Source organism: Pseudochaenichthys georgianus, chromosome 17, assembly GCF_902827115.2.
Source record: "Pseudochaenichthys georgianus chromosome 17, fPseGeo1.2, whole genome shotgun sequence".
NCBI lineage: Eukaryota > Metazoa > Chordata > Actinopteri > Perciformes > Channichthyidae > Pseudochaenichthys > Pseudochaenichthys georgianus.
In genome coordinates, this window is record NC_047519.1 from 34,290,137 (window position 1) to 34,306,071 (window position 15,935).

The 15,935-nt window shown below is 43.2% G+C and overlaps 1 protein-coding gene across 3 annotated transcripts in view; it reads left to right on the plus strand.

The window, feature by feature from the left end:
* Positions 1–15,870, plus strand: part of usp33 (ubiquitin specific peptidase 33) — a 28,653-nt gene extending 12,783 nt beyond the window's left edge. Inside the window, exons 7-24 of one of the 3 annotated variants that reach the window (XM_034104589.2) lie at positions 919–988; positions 4,404–4,517; positions 5,058–5,136; positions 6,225–6,669; positions 6,776–6,916; positions 8,028–8,143; positions 9,012–9,184; positions 9,692–9,762; positions 9,846–9,879; positions 9,981–10,026; positions 10,115–10,295; positions 10,389–10,515; positions 10,635–10,804; positions 12,348–12,429; positions 12,561–12,669; positions 13,494–13,596; positions 14,384–14,452; positions 14,658–15,870. In XM_034104589.2, the coding sequence (XP_033960480.1) occupies positions 919–988; positions 4,404–4,517; positions 5,058–5,136; positions 6,225–6,669; positions 6,776–6,916; positions 8,028–8,143; positions 9,012–9,184; positions 9,692–9,762; positions 9,846–9,879; positions 9,981–10,026; positions 10,115–10,295; positions 10,389–10,515; positions 10,635–10,804; positions 12,348–12,429; positions 12,561–12,669; positions 13,494–13,596; positions 14,384–14,452; positions 14,658–14,815 (2,288 nt within the window). In that variant the 3' untranslated portion in view covers positions 14,816–15,870. The remainder of the gene's footprint in view (positions 1–918; positions 989–4,403; positions 4,518–5,057; positions 5,137–6,224; positions 6,670–6,775; positions 6,917–8,027; positions 8,144–9,011; positions 9,185–9,691; positions 9,763–9,845; positions 9,880–9,980; positions 10,027–10,114; positions 10,296–10,388; positions 10,516–10,634; positions 10,805–12,347; positions 12,430–12,560; positions 12,670–13,493; positions 13,597–14,383; positions 14,453–14,657) is intronic. The other 2 variants (XM_034104590.2, XM_034104591.2) reach the window with 2 other exon arrangements.
* The last annotated feature ends 65 nt before the right edge of the window (positions 15,871–15,935 follow it).

Below are 15,935 nucleotides of genomic sequence, written 5' to 3' on the forward strand. Positions count from 1 at the left end.
TTTAAGAAGAAATGAGTACCGTACTTTTCGGACTATAAGCCGCGACTTTTTTCCCCCATTTTGTTTTGTTTGTACAGCTAACGGCCACTAGGGAACCTACAGGTCAAATTAACCACCTTTAACGCTATGGGCTCTATGACCGGTCCGCGCCCGCCACCTTTAAGGGCGGGCTCCAGCAGGAAAAGCTGGAGGCCGGAGGGCTCCAGCAGGAAAAGCTGGAGGCCGGAAAAGAGTGAGACAGGTAGCGCGCCAAAGTATAAGTGGAATCGAGAGACAGAACGAGAGCAAAACAGACGGACAATTTAGCTGCTGCGGCTTATATGCTTTATAGTCCGAAAAGTACGGTACTTATTGATTTAATAAAAAGCAGTGGCAAATAGAAAAGTCTTCAGCCTTGATTTAAAGAGCTGCAGTGGGTCTGCAGTTTTCTGGGAATGTGTCCAGATAGATGATGCATGTCTGGGCGGTTCATGATGGAGCTGAAGATCACAAACTAAATCAAAAACGTATTAACAGCATTACTTGCTGAATCCAAGGCAACTTTATGCCTCCGTTTACATCACCCGAAGGATTTCCTCAACTGTAGTACAAAACATATTTCATGAATACAACCCCAATAAAAGACAAATAACGGGAGTTCAAATGACAAAATCTATAATGTTATACTGCTTCGTGGGTGTGGAAGTTATTGGTCTGAGCAGGAGTAACAGTATCAGACTTTGAAGGGTGGACAAGATGAAGCTGCTCTCACAGTATCTGATTTAAAATACACCAGGCAGGTAGCCATCTTTTTTCCACTCCTGCTGCAGAATATAAATCTTAGAAAAGGAGTGGGTGTTACCTCGACTGCCATCCAAATTTACAAGCGTTTGAGGAGTGGCTTGTTTTAATTTCCCCGGTGTGTTGTGTGTCCCTCAGGCCTGACGGGGCTGAAGAACATCGGGAACACCTGCTACATGAACGCAGCCCTGCAGGCGCTATCCAACTGGTGAGTCTGTGTTCACCTGCTGACCCCACACCCACCTGTCGGACCCTTCACATGCGCTCTTTGCTGGTTCTTCACGTTACTTTCACTTTCAGCACGCTTTTTATCTTGTTTCTCAAACTCATTCTTAGCTTGGTTATTTCTCACATCACTTTTGCAATATAATAAATTAATACATTAAAACATATTTAGATATAAATACATAATAGTACACCCTAATAAATAAAAAAGCCCTAAAAGAAACAAACACGAAATATGTTTTATTTACTTTTTAAGTTCACCGTAAATGGGGATGAATATTCAGTCAAATATATGTAGGAACATATCCACACTACTTAACAATAAAAGCCCTTGTTATTTTGTCTCATTTTATTCGACAACTTAACGGTATCATTATCACCTGCAGTCCAACTTTTGTAAGAAATATATCCTCCAATTACTCCTCCCAATGTTCCCCTTAATACCTCCATTAGTGGCTTCCGTCTTTCTAAAATAGTTCCCTCTGTAATCTTAGCATTAGCTTCCATTATATACATTTTTTTTTCAACCACTCAGCATATGTGGAAAGTTCGATTCGAGCTTTCTTATTGTAATACTCAACAGGCAGCGTATCATTTGCGTATCATTTGTTGTAGAATTACTGCAGTGCACCATTTGAGACCATTGTAGTTCCCTGTCGGGTCTTCTGTTACCAAAGAAGTCTTTCCCAATTCCTCCTCCTCCTCCTCCTCACCCCAATTCCTGTTCCCACTTGGTCTTTTTACGAGTCACATAAAACTGTAATTACTTACTATTTCTCTCCTTGTCTGCTGCATACTTTTTTTAACTGTTTATTGAATTACATTACATTACATGTCACTTGTTAGACGCTTTTATCCAAACACCTTCCATATATTCAGTACTGTGGGCAATCCCCACAGGAGCAGTTTGGGGCAGGGGCGGACTGGGGGGAAAAAGTGGACTGGGGATTAATTGACAGACAGGCCTCCCTCCTCTAGGAGGGTCCGGGGGCAAGCTCCCCCGGGAAGATTTTTTTTTAAATGTTGAAGTTAAATGCATCAATCTGGTCCATTTTGAGAGCAACATTAGGGACTAAATCTATGGCAGTCAGTAGGGGCTTGGACTGTGAGCCGTAGGGTCGCCGGTTCAAGTCCCGACCAGACCTATTTGGAGTGTGGACTTCTACTTGGAGAGGTCCCAGTTCACCTCCTGCCCTGCCGTGGTGCCCTTGAGCAAGGCACCGGACATAACGTGATCATTTAAGAAGGTTTCATCCCTCCCAATTCTTTTTCTTCTTCTTCAACACCCATATAAAACAGAACGGTAAACAGATTAACTTTTTCTTTCAACATTTATTTTAACAGCAAGTGGAGGCAAAAGTGACTGCACCCAAAACAATAAACCTGCTAGCTAACTAGCCTAAACTCAGTAACAGAATGTGGGCAACACGTTCTTCTCCACAGCCGCGCGACCTCTGAGTCAGACGTCACTTCCCCCTTTTCTATCCTACGGGTGCAGCCGTACAGCCACTCCCCCTGAACCCTGTTGTAACAACAATACACTTTTTGGGGATGCAGCTTGGGATGTGAGAACATGGCTTAGAAAGGGCGTGTCGCCTTCTGTCCTGCCAGTGTTGGCAGGACATGAATTAAAATGTCGAACTCGGACTTCATTTTAAGGACATTTCGGCCAGGGGTGTAGAGCTATATTTGTTTAAGCACCAGATTGGCAAAACAGGAGAGTGTGAGCACCAGTCTGCCTTGATCTATGTATTCATGTCTGTGACACTTACAGTATCTGCTGCCCGCAGCTGTTTTATAGAAGGAACACCTCCTTCACTTCATGAAATGGCTGCAGCATCAGGAGGCAGCGGGAGGGTTAACTCAGCCTCTGAGAAGAGGAGCGTGCAGTGCCTTTCGCGCACCGCCTTTCACTGTGTTTACCTTCAGAATCATTAGAAAGGCTAAAGAGCGGTGTGGCTGATGTGTTTTAACCACACACACCTCTACACACACACATGATTTAAATGCAGACTTTTGTTCCTCCATGTTACGTTGTTATTGTTTCACTGAGCGGACCCGCTTTTTGGTCCATCTGCGCGGTTTTGTGCGCTGTGATGATTCGGCTGTAACTTTAGTAATGAATATTAAATGGTGTGAGGAAATCTTTCCACCAATAATTCCAATAAGTAATCCAAAATGTATTCACTTCAAGTTTACGAAAGTAACTGTAATCAGATTAAAAAAGATATTTTTTTTTATAAACTTTTTTTTTTTTTTGGCCCTCCGGCCCACACACAGCACCGGCCCACCGGGGAAACTCCCGGTATTCCCAATGGCCAGTCCGCCCCTGATTTGGGGTGAAGTGTCTCAGGGACACAACGACATGCTGACTGCAGTGGGACTCGAACTTGCTATCCTCTGATTTGAAGATCAGCGCACTAACCACTGAGCCACAGCCTTCCCGTCACCAATCCTTTTGATGTATTCTTCGTGATGGGATTGTCGGTGTGGTCACTTAAAGTAGAGCTCCACTTCAGCGCCCGAGGCTTCTTCCTTTTTATTTAATTTGATAGGAAACAGCAAACCCATTTCTTCTTCTTAAATACTGTCTACCTAGGGGGTCGATTTGTATTCTTTAATTAAACTGAAGATGCCGAGTCTGGATTCAAGTCAAAGTGGGTGAAGATGTGGGTCAAAATTTGCAATCTAAATCACGTTCCAAAAATAGCGAGTCACTGAGCTGCGAGAAGGAGGGACATTTTCTAAAGTTTCCTTTGATGTCTATTTGTGTGAGCGCCGCTTCTTCCACTTACTGTCGGTCATTATTCACTTCCAAGGACTTTTCTCCCGCCAAGGGAAAGGGAACACTCGATGCCTTATTCATTTCTGTGGTTTGTCTCTTTTCCTGTCCGCTCTGTATCCATCAAACTCAATCCCCTCAGCTGTTTCTCTTTCCTGCTATGTCCTTCAACTTTCAGCTGCGTGTGGAGTTTTCTACCACGAGCCAGTGCCTCTGGGAGTTTGTGATATTTCTCTAGGAGAGTCATGTGGGTGCAATGAAACAAAATGAATGGAAAATGCAGGCGCTATGTGGAAATGCTGAACTCAAATCTCTCCTTCCCCATTTGTCTTTTTGAACGTGACCTTTATGAATGTAATCGCAAACACATACTCACTGATTTGCTGATGTTACGGTATTCCAATGCATAACAGAATATAAAAGCATCGCCTTATGTTGCGCCTCTCTAAATGAAAACTGCTTTTCTTCGGCCTATTGAGGATTACAAGCAGATTTTCCAGAATTAGCCACAGCATTGCCAGCTTTTTGGTCATTTATTCAATTTGTTATGGACATATTTGTAGTAAAAGCTTCTTAGTGCCTATGAATGATATATTCATCCCTCTTTCCACTGCAGCCCGCCCTTGACACAGTTCTTTCTTGAATGCGGCGGCATGGTGAAGACGGACAAGAAGCCCGCTCTCAGCAAAAGCTACCAGAAACTCGTGTCCGACCTCTGGCACAAGAACAGGTAGGCGCTTTCACTTTTAAAGTTGTTCTTTGCACACAAGCTACTTTTGATTGAATACTTTATTGGTCTCTTTCATTATTCCCCCATGTGTAAAGAGGCCCTTTTATGCTTTTGGGGGTTTTCCTTTCCTGTAGTGTGTTTTATAGGTTTCTGTGCAAGGCTAACATCCCCGAGTTCAATCCAGGAAGTGTTTCTCTCCTCCCTGCCTGAGACACCTCCATTAGACTCCTTTGTTTAGCGATGTTACTAACATAGTGACATCACTTCGTAACACTTGCGCTATTGGCTAGCGCTCCTACACATTGTACGTGATAGGCCTAGGGGCGTATGAGAAAAACAAAGAGCTTTTTGAGCATTAAAGCATGGAAACATGTCACAATAGAGGCACACAACAAAAATATGAAACAGTATTTTGCACAATGTGTCCTCTTTAAAATATGACTCCGCAGCCAACTCTGAATATCAAACTCTACATTACAAAATACTTAATTTTGATATTGTGTTTACGTGTTGAGCATGCTGTGTTTTGTCACTTTGCAGACCCTCATATGTGGTCCCGACCAACTTGTTCCAGGGGATCAAAGCCGTGAACCCCATGTTCAGAGGGTACTCTCAGCAGGTGGGTCAGACGGTGAAATGAATGTGCAACTGAAGTGCATTCACACATATTCACTATAAATAAAACATGGAGGCACTCTTCACGGTCGGAGAAATATTCAACAGTATTTCTGGGATCGGTTGTTGGGACATAGGGGAGGGGATTTTTTTTCTTCTGTTACCTCTGTGCTTTGCAAGTCATCTGAATAATACGAGTAAATATGAATACATAACATGGATTTGAACTGAATCCTTAAAGAATGAGTTTGTGCTGAGCTGGGATTATGATGGGTCTGACGCCCAGACTATAAAGTGGGCTCATATCTTACAACACAGCCTCTCCCCTTTTCTGTTCCACTCCATATCCCCCCATGCTTGTTCCTTCACAGAAATCCCATTAGCTCCAGCTCGAATCACTCAGCCAGATAAACTGAATCCCCTGCCTTACAATTACTAACGCAGAACTTCTGACTTTTACATGAAAACGCACACATTAATCCTATCGAGAAAACGCAAAAGGTAAATGGCTTGATTTCATTTCAGGCTTTGAAAAGAAAGATTGAGGTGTCACGAGTATGAAGAATTCCCACAGACTTTCCACTGGAGCACATCTAGCCTTTGTCTAGTGTGCGTAAGGAAGGGTTTTATAAGCCCGAGTGGTGAACTGATGAAAGGGCCGGTTTCCTCTCGGCTTGCCAATGTTTGTTCAGAGGAGTTAGCCGGGGAATATCCATTCGTCACGCCATGCCGGGCTGCGCTTCCTTGGAATCAGCATTGCTGTGAATAAAGTTAACATTCCCGATCCTGGAGAGCGCAGATTGGATGTCTGCGGGTCATTAACTTTGATTACACATTCACGAGCGTTTGCTTTTGGGTTTTATGAAGCAGAATCGGGATAAACAAGGAGAAAATAATTAGCTTTGCTGTGTCTGTCAAACTCCATTATATTTAGGGAGAATATGTGCTGCCTTATACGACTTTCAGGGAGAGGAAATTAACGATTCTTTTTACAAACCACTGTGACCAAAATAGCTGCAGAACATTTCATTTTTCTCACTAGAACACATTTGGAAATCACCTTTTTTGTGATTATTCCAACTCGGCTTTTAGGACTCTCAGGAGTTTCTGCGCTGCTTGATGGATCAACTCCACGAGGAGCTGAAGGAGACGCAGCACGAGCCCTACGACCAGTCCAACGGCGTTACCGTGGACGAATGCCCCGAGGGGGACAACCACAGTCAGTCGGACAACGACTTCCAGTCATGCGAGTCGTGCGGCAGCAGCGATCGAGCTGATAACGAGGTGCAGGGCGGGAAGGTGATGATGGAGGACACCAACGAGGCCGAGATGCTGATCCCTGAACAAGAAGAGATCCAGGCCAACAGGGAGTGGCAGAAGGAGAAGAACATGATTAATGACCTGTACCGCTCTGGAGTTAATGGGGTTCTGGGTGGAAGCACCGGAGTGGACATGGACAAGGATGTGGACACCACCACTGAAAACACGCCCATTATCAGCAGCCAGGGGGCCATCAAGGTTCAAAGCAGGATGTCAGGTGATTTTGGAAGAAATGATTTTGTTTAGTTTGATTCAAAATGTACCGAGTGATATTCAGTGTCAAAGTTATGCCGAAGTCTAATATTTGGCCTCCTTTGTGCCAGATTCCTTCCCAGACATCCAAATGTCGAACAACACCAGACCACAGAGTCCCGTCCCGATGGAGGGACACATTCCCAAAATGTCCAGCAGCCCCCCCAAAGCTGCCTCGGGCTGGCCAAGCATCAACCCCTCACACAAGAAAGGTACTGCATAATCAGAGGAAGTCAAATCAGCAATCAAAGCTTAACAAGTCAGTGGCCAGTCGCACAAAAGACCCTTAGCATTCTCCTTAAGTAGACACTCAAATAAGCTGTGTTTAAGATAAAAGCAGAGGTACCTTACATTTTTGCTTTGTTTGCTATGGTCTGGTGCAATAGTTTAACTAACTTGAAATAATTCCTTAAGTTTACAACCAAGATAAGGAGAACATTGTAATTACTTGATTGAACATTTTAAGAAAGTCTTTTAAAATAAGGCTTAAAGGTGGGGTAGGTAAGTTTCAGAAACCGGCTCGAGTGCACTAAAATTTGAAAGTACGCAGCCGAAAAGAATCCGCCCCTTCCTTCAGACTTCCTTACAGAGCACCTCCTCCAACACACGTGAACATGACGTCAGCAGACTGGTGAAAGTGGCCGCCTGTTGCTGGCGAGTCATTGAAGTACTGCTGCAATGCACGCCCAATGAGGGCACGAGATACATTTGTGCGTGCACGAGATGGAAGGCTGACAGACAGGGCGGCAATTGTACTTTTTACAGTATTACGGCTTCCACAGATGAAATGGATGGATGGATTTGTTGTCAAAGCACTTCAGATATTCATTGCTATCGGGATGTTAAGAGCATTCTATGGAATATAACAAAAGTGTATCTCAAGCCGGTTTCTGAAACTTACCTACCCACCTTTAAGTGTGTTTCGTGCAACTGATTTATTTTAAGGAATTCTAAAATCTGACTTTAAGGAACATTTTGTGCAACCTGCCCCAGGATTTTAGCGTGATAGTTACATCATTTGTCTGTCTCTGCCTACACACTGTAAAACACTATTCTCTCTCTCTCTCCCCTCCCTCCCTCTCTCATCTCTCTCTCCTCTCTCTCTCTCTCTCTCTCTCTCTCTCTCTCAATTCAATTCAAAGGGGCTTTGTTGGCATGAAAGTTAAATTAAACAATGTTGCCAAAGCATCACAATACAAAATAATTAACAACGTTAACATACATTTCAAATGTTTGCATATTATTGATGATATATATATACAGTGATACACTCTCTCTCTCTCTCTCTCTCTCTCTCTCTCTCTCTCTCTCTCTCTCCCCCAGCAGTGACCACATTCTGCCCGCCTAAGAGCAAGCGGCAGAAGAAGTACCGCAGTGTCATCTCAGATGTGTTTGACGGGACCATTGTCAGCTCAGTTCAGTGCCTCACCTGCGATCGGGTCAGTGTGTTTTTTCAATGTAAAGATAATGGGGTTGCTGAGAGGGGGGGAGGCACAGGAGCCGAGCAGCACGAGAGAACAGGACGTCGAGTCGTTTCATTTCAATGCCCTCAAATGGAATGTCTTTGAAATGATCAACTTTGGTGTTTGTTAGACAGCATGAGGACTACAACCACCAGACTAAGGAACAGTTTCATCCCACAGGCCATAACAGGGGGTCCGCGGGGTCTTAACAAGTATTAAAAGTTGATAAATCAATTTAGTGAAAATGAAGGCTATTAAAAGTATTAAACGGCATTTTCCAAGGTATTACACTTTGTAGCTTGTTTTCAGTAAGTATATCAATGGTCCAGAGAGGTTGTGTTCTACAGTCTGCCTGAATGTAATCATGGCGTAGGTGTGTCGTGTGATTCTGTGGAGTTTATTTATGGCATCCCGTTGGATCTGACGTCATCTGAACAGGACATCGCGCGCTCACTGCTTGATAGCGCGCGGAGGTCCGTTTACGCCGGTTGTTAAATAACATCGTTATGGGGAAATGCAAGTTAGCGTCCAAATGGTTGGAAGATAAGGAGAAAGAACAATCAATACTGTATATAGTCAATGTGAGGTAAAGTGTGTCGCCAAGGTAACCGGTTAAAACTCCAAGTGGCGATGAGGTCTTACAATGTATGGGAAGGGTCTGAAAAGGTCTTGACTTCAGGGTTCCTGCAGATACCCTTGTCTTGCCCTGTTGGAGGAGCCTGGGACCTAATATGTTCATTGTCGTAACTGCGCTGTAGCTCAACACACATGACAATAAAAGCCTTGAATCTGGAATCTAGAAGAAACTGAAGCTGAACTGTGTGTTTGCTGTGTTTGCTGCCAGGTGTCTGTGACCCTGGAGAACTTCCAGGATATCTCGTTGCCCATCCCGGGGAAGGAGGACCTGGCCAAGCTCCACTCGGCCACCCACCAGACGGCCCTGGTGAAGGCCGGCTCCTGTGGGGATGCTTATGCTCCGCAGGGCTGGGTTTCTTTTGTCATGGAATACATCAAGAGGTGTGGTTTCACTTTGTATTTCAGATCACTTAACAGCAGCTCACACTTTAGTTGGAGACTTTGACTGAACTATACATATACAATGTTTAAAGAATACGATCAAAGAACATGAGGTGTTTATCATTTGAGATACAAATCTACAGATTTAAACAAAAAGATTAGCGCTGTGGAAAATCATACATTTTGCATACACTTCCTAAAGCCACATGGAGAAGCTAATCTTATTCCATTAATAACATTTCATAAATGATATCATACCATTGCTCTAAATAGGCTATGGGTGTACAGTACATAGGCCATTTCTTTATCATTGTGTTTCCAAGTATTTATTTTCCTAAAAATAGTTACTAACTCTGGAGGCTTTTGCAAAAAGTCTTTTCTTATGGACATTCCCAAAACAAGTGGAATGGAGGTGCTCCAATATGTACATTTTATTCACATTTTTCACAATTGATTTAAGTTGTCCGTATCCTCTTTGTGTAAAGTTCACCTCTGTGTTATTTGTAGTTGGTTCTGGGGCCCAGTGGTTACGCTACAAGATTGTCTCGCGGCCTTCTTTGCGAGAGATGAACTAAAGGGTGAGCGTGTGGCCGTAGATCTGTTCTCCCAGCACAAACATAACGATTGATGTCTCAATAACCCCGTACTTGTTGTTTTCTAGGAGACAACATGTACAGCTGTGAAAAATGCAAGAAGTGAGTAATTGTGACTTAGCGGATTATTAAACTGCTGTGTCTTCTCACAACAAAAATGTGTGAATCTGTAACCTTTTATCTGCATCCTTTTTTTCTCTTAGACTACGAAACGGAGTCAAATTTTGTAAAATGCAAAGCTTGCCAGAGGTATACAGACCACACTAATACTTCATCACCTTTATTCCTATTTTCTTCGCTTTTATACAATACAACTTCGTGCGTTCCTCCTCTCCAGATCCTGTGTGTCCACTTGAAGCGCTTCAGACACGAACTGATGTTCTCCACCAAGATAAGCACCCATGTGTCCTTCCCGCTCGAGGGCCTGGACCTGCAGCCTTTCCTGGCCAAAGACAGCCCCGCCCAGACCACCAACTATGACCTGCTGTCCGTCATCTGTCACCACGGCACTGCCAGCAGTAAGTCTGCGCACACCGGGGCATCCGCCTTTATTGGCACACAGGAGCGCCCGGCATCCATTGGCTCTAATCCCTCCCCCTGTGTGATCCCAGGTGGCCACTACATAGCGTACTGCAGGAACGATGTGAACAATCTGTGGTATGAATTTGACGACCAAAGTGTGACCGAGGTGTCTGAATCCTGCGTCCAGAATGCCGAGGCTTATGTGCTCTTCTACAAGTAAGGCTTTGAGTTTTCTGTGCGACATTGTTAAGATTGCCTGTGCTGCTTTGACATTCACAACTTGCATCTCACTTTTGATCAGCAGTGAGTCATCTGTGTCTTTGTTCCCATCGCAGAAAGAGCAACGAGGACGCTCTGAAGGAACGTAGGAGGGTGTCGGGCCTTTTCAACATGATGGAGCCCAGCCTCCTGCAGTTCTACATCTCCCGCCAGTGGCTTAACAAGTTCAAGACCTTTGCCGAGCCGGGGCCCATTTCCAACGACGACTTCCTGTGTTCGCATGGAGGTGCGTGTGTCATCATCGTACTGAAGCCCCTGAGAGGTCAAACTGTCTCCCAACAGAAACCCTCTTTCTTGCTCTGTGCACAAGCGTTTAGCGGGAAATGGGGCTCTATCCTGTCTGAACGCAGCCTTTGCTTTCATCCTCTGCTGTGGAGTTTCGACTTTGACGTAAACTGCAGAGTATTCCCTTTACAACACAGCAGACTTTAAGAGGGGGTTTTGTTTCTCTGTGCTCAGATGATCCTTCTCGTGCATTGGAGTAGAGAAGAGGGGAGCATTTTAAAAGCCTTTTGTGCCAATCAATCTGCTTTCTGTTCTGCCCTATGCGCTGAACATTATGGAATAAAACATTAAGCAGGAAAAAGAAAACAATTTGTAATAAAGCTGTTGGATTACAATCACAGGAGAGAATGTGTTTAATTCTGCAAATAAGCACCGACAGGCTATTTTCAGTGCAAATCCGTTTGCACCCGTTTATTTTCACTTTCCCTGCATAGCCAAGGGCATCTTCAGAAATATATATTTAGCCATGCAAAGCATTTATTAAGGGGCTCTGGCAGCAATTTCTCCCAGGAGAGATCTTCAAATAAGCAGTCATCAAAAGGTTATTGCACATGATATCTCAAGAAGAAATGCAATGCAGTGGTTCCCAATTATTCTGCCTTGTGACCCAAATATTATGGTTTTAGTTTGGAAATGAAAGTTTTTCTTCTCAGATGGAAAAGGTTAAAGAGGACGTGTCGTATAATGATGTTCAGGTTCATGTCAGTAGTGTCTCCATGCTTTAACGGAGCCTCCACACAGCGGCGTGCGTTGAAGCTTCCAACGCTTCTGCCCATTCACTTTGAATGGGGTGACGTCACTTTTAGCCGAACTGCATCGTGGGAAGCGACGTGGAGCGTAGCTGGCGTGGCTCGCTGCAAAAGTTGAGCAATGTTCAACTTTTGACGCCTCGGCAGAAGCGTCAGCCAATCGAATCATATGCCAGTACAAGCTCTAGCCAATCAAACCGCTGCTTGTGTGTCAGGGGCGGGAGATTCATGTGATTGGTTGTTGGTCGAGTTTCAGACACGCCCGCCGGCAAGCTTCAACGCACGCCGCTGTGTGGACGGGCCGTAATGTTCAAAAAGCTCTTTATATTGCTCATACTGCCTGTGCTGCAGCACCTCTTTTCACCCTCTGTCTGAAACCAGAGCCCAGTCTGCTCTGATTGGTTAGCTGGCCAGCTCCGTTTTGATTGGTCAACCGCTTAGCGACGTCGCCCCCCTTAGCCTATCACGTACAATGTGTTGGAGCGTTAACCAATAAAAGAGAAAAAAAAAAAAAAGTTTCCTATCTTTGAAACAGTAAACACATTTGTTGTTAAAATAAGTTCAAGGTAATGCGTTCCAGTATTCTTTAGGCCTATTTTGCTATCTTGATCAATATCAAACATTCTGGCCAAGATAACCAAGATATGAATTACCCCATGCTTACATGCTTCCTTACTGTCACTTAAACATGTCACAGTGTTAATATCTGACGGATGTTTTAATATGTTTCATCAGGTGTGCCCCCCAACAAAGCAACGTCCATCGACGACCTGGTAGTAATGCTCCCTCAGAACGTGTGGGATCACCTTTACAGCAGGTACATACAGTAGACAGATCCAACAGTGAGTACATTAAGCTATATGGGGAAGTCAATTATCAAGCAGTATAATTTCCTTTTTGTAAAGTGTAATGCCATCCTTGTGAGTTAATGTGTACGGCTCCCTGCAGGTACGGAGGAGGGCCAGCTGTCAACCACCTGTATGTCTGCCACACGTGCCAGATCGAAATAGAAAAACTGGAGAAACGGCGCAAATCAGAGCTGGACATGTTTGTCAGGGTACGTTTTTTTTTTTCTTTTACACTCACCAGAAATAAATTGAGTTTTCGTTAAATACAGGGGAAATTGGCGTGGGTGATAATGTGTCAGTGAGCCTTTGTGCATCCAATACTCGTGGGAGGCCTGTTCTCCAGTCTATTGAACCAGTTGATGGGCTGCATGTGTTGCTGCTCTTCAGCCCGGCAGGAGATGAGAGGTGTGAGCCCGATGAAAGCCTTATCATTAATGCATTGAGACAGATGCAGCTGTTCTTGTGTGCTCACTCAGTGTCTGCTCAAAAGGAGAGATAAAGTGTGTGTGTGTGTGTGTGTGTGTGTGTGTGTGTGTGTGTGTGTGTGTGTGTGTGTGTGTGTGTGTGTGTGTGTGTGTGTGTGGTGTGTGTGTGTGTGTGTGTGTGGTGTGTGTGTGTGTGTGTGTGTGTGTGTGTGTGGTGTGTGTGTGTGTGTGTGTGTGTGTGTGTGTGTGTGTGTGTGTGTGTGTGTGTGTGTGTGTGTGTGTGTGTGTGTGTGTGTGTGTGTGTGTGTGTGTGTGTGTGTGTGTGTGTGATAACAAGAGGAACAGGGATTGTTTCATTTCATGAAAGATGAAATTGGTGCAGTGGGGTGTTAAGACTGTCTTCTAATTGGAATAACTACCAGAGAGAATTGATTAGGTTTTTCCATCTTCTCTCCTCTCAATCCTTTCATCCTCACTTAATTTTGATTTTTTTTTTTCCCTCAACCCCCCACCCTTCCTTTTATCTCCTCCCCATCCCTTTGCGTCCTTTCTCCTCCCTCTTGTCTCTACTGCTCACTCCTCCCCCATTTCCTCTCTCCCCTCTGTAGCTGAACAAGGCGTTCCAGGAGGAGGAGTCTCCAGTGGTCATATACTGCATCAGCATGCAGTGGTTTCGTGAGTGGGAGGGCTTTGTCAAAGGAAAAGACAATGGTAATTGGACAGAAGTCTTGCCTTTCAACGCCCATCCCTGTTAAATGTCTGATTGAAGGGCAAAATGTTTCATACATGACAGTTGTGTTTGATATCTGGTAATATTTTTTATTTATTGAAATGCCTCTGAATTCTTGTTGCATTCAGTTTTTCTTTCATTTTGTTTCTATTCTAAGCTTTGCCTTTTTTCCAATGTGTTTTGAAGAACAGGTACAATCATATAGGGTCACAACATCTTTGAAATGCTTCTGATTTTGTTCTCTTTAAAAAAAAAAAAAGTCAGGTCTCTACATTAAAACATGTAAAAACATGTAAAAATCACTGTTTTTATGGGACATCCAAATGTTCCCTTTCCCAAAAGCTGCTCATGTTCAAAAGAAACTGTAGTCCCGCATCTTCTCTCGATTTATCTTCAAAGAGTTTGCTTCAGTCCCCCGAGACAAGTTTCCCTCCCGCAACAGCAAAACGAAGCGTCAAAATATATTTCGTTCAGATTTGTGTTGCTTCCCTTGCTTTGTATTGTCTATTTATAACAGCTTACATCTGGCACGTCTGCAGATCTCTGTTTTCCTTCTGACTTCTGCTCCTCATATATTTGTTTTTTCTCTCTGTAGCAAGCGGGGAGCAGAGATTGCTTTTCATCGTGTGACAAAAACATTTGACACTTTAACATCATTGCTCTTTGAAACAATTATGCAAGAGAAAGTGCCTCTGAGAAGTAATGTAGGCAAGCATATTACTGCAGTGAATTATTGTAACAACTAATTGTCTTTCTTCCTCCTTCAAGATCAACCGGGAGCCATTGATAATTCCAAGATAACAGTAAACAAGAACGGCCATTTAACACTCAAACAAGGTACTAACTCTTACTATTATTGATGTTATATTGTATTATTGTGATTATTTTTTCCTTGAAGACGCATTATATAAGTAAAAGCAATGTAAATGATGGGTAAATACAAATGTTTTGTTCTTATAACTTCTGCAGAGCCTCTGTGGATTGTAGTATTGGTAAACTTGAGATATTAGTGATATTAAAAAGTGTGTGTTTGACTCTTTAGGAGCTGACTCGGGGCAGATCTCTGAAGAAACGTGGAACTTCCTCCACTCCATCTACGGCGGCGGCCCACTTGTAACGGTTCGGCCAAACGTCAGCCACCAGGAAGCAGAATCATCGCAGTCAGAGGAGAAAATCGAAATGGAAACACGCTCTGTTTAGAAAACAAGCTTTGGAAAAACCACGTAAAACATTCAAGAAATGAAAAACCTTTTTATTTTGCACTTGACTTTTATTTTTCAAAAAAGAATTCAAGCAAAGGACTCTGCCGCCACGTGACAGCCTTCGACGGCTGACAGAGGGAATTAACATGTCTAAAAAAGGTTTGTCATGTTGTACAAATCTGTATAAAGAGCTCTTTAAATTTATATTAGCACTGTCGTATTCATGTGTCAGGTCATTTTCAGAACCAAGCATTTACATTTTGTGCAGCTAAAAATTCCACTGAATGCCATATTTCTTTTCTTCTTTTTTCTTGACCAAATGAGCACATATTTTATGTCCATGTGTCTTGTGTTGCTGATATTGATGAATCACAAAACACCTTGCTGTATATATATATATCACATATTTTTCTTGTTGAAAGAGAACATTGTCCAATGAATGGTAAGAGAAGGAAAATGTGACACTTAAAGTGATTCAATCAAAGGTTATGAAGGGACTAATTACTGAGTAGTCTCAGGAATTAATTTCGTTTTGCACTGTTCTGTAGACGTACAAATTGGCATGCTCACGCAAAGGTCTGGTTTGTATTTGAATGTACCAGTACTGATAGTATGTTGGTAAAGATTCAGCACTTGGTAACTTACCACAGAAGGGAGTGATTAATAATAAGATAATAGTTTTTTTTTTTGTAGAAAATCTGTTGCAGCCATAGTCTTTTAAGAACGCATGCTTTAACACTCAATCACAGTTTAACATCACATGTAAATGCATGTTAATGCAAGCTGCTCATAAAATGTGCACGCAACTCATGATCTGGATCTATCTTCACTAAAATATACAGCTACATAAAGAATATTGCAGTATGTATTCAGCATCATCAGTTTAGTTAATTAAAGGCCTTTTTCTTTTGTATGGGCATGGTGTTGCGTAATGCTGATGGGGGGAAATCAGGATGCTGTACTGTAAGTTTTTGCATATGGATGTCACTTGAATAAGATCTATCCTGCATTTTGCTGGCTGACACTATTAAAACTTGATGAAAACATGTTTAACACTGATCACATTGATTTTGTTTCCATTTCTGCTGGGTACCTATAGTGGTCGTTAGATAAGGAAC